The 214-nt window shown below is 64.0% G+C and overlaps 1 protein-coding gene across 1 annotated transcript in view; it reads right to left on the bottom strand.

The window, feature by feature from the left end:
• Window positions 1-40: 40 nt before the first annotated feature.
• Window positions 41-214, bottom strand: part of LOC104512746 (DNA (cytosine-5)-methyltransferase 1-like) — a gene marked incomplete at its 3' end in the record, with an annotated part of 2,218 nt that continues 2,044 nt past the window's right edge. The window contains exon 7 of the mRNA XM_010155845.1: window positions 41-157. Within this exon, the coding sequence (XP_010154147.1) occupies window positions 41-157 (117 nt within the window). The remainder of the gene's footprint in view (window positions 158-214) is intronic.

The following is a 214-nucleotide window of genomic DNA, read 5'->3' as shown; positions in this document are numbered from 1 at the left end:
TCACCCCGTCGCCAGCGCGGAATTTGCCACCCGCACTCACCTGTCTGTGCTTGTCGAGGATGTTCCCGAAGAGGCGGTAGGTATCGGGGAAACCCTGGGAGCGGGCACACTCCCTGACGCTCACCACCCGATGCTGCTCCGGGTGCAGCACCCGACCCTACGGCAGCAATTAAAGGCGAGGATTTGGGGATCGTGGCGGCCATTCGGCAACGCC

Source organism: Eurypyga helias, unplaced genomic scaffold (genome assembly GCF_000690775.1).
Source record: "Eurypyga helias isolate BGI_N326 unplaced genomic scaffold, ASM69077v1 scaffold27447, whole genome shotgun sequence".
In the NCBI taxonomy this organism is placed as follows: Eukaryota; Metazoa; Chordata; class Aves; order Eurypygiformes; family Eurypygidae; genus Eurypyga; species Eurypyga helias.
Note: the sequence above shows the minus strand (reverse complement) of the source record. Positions and strands in the feature narration are given on the sequence as shown.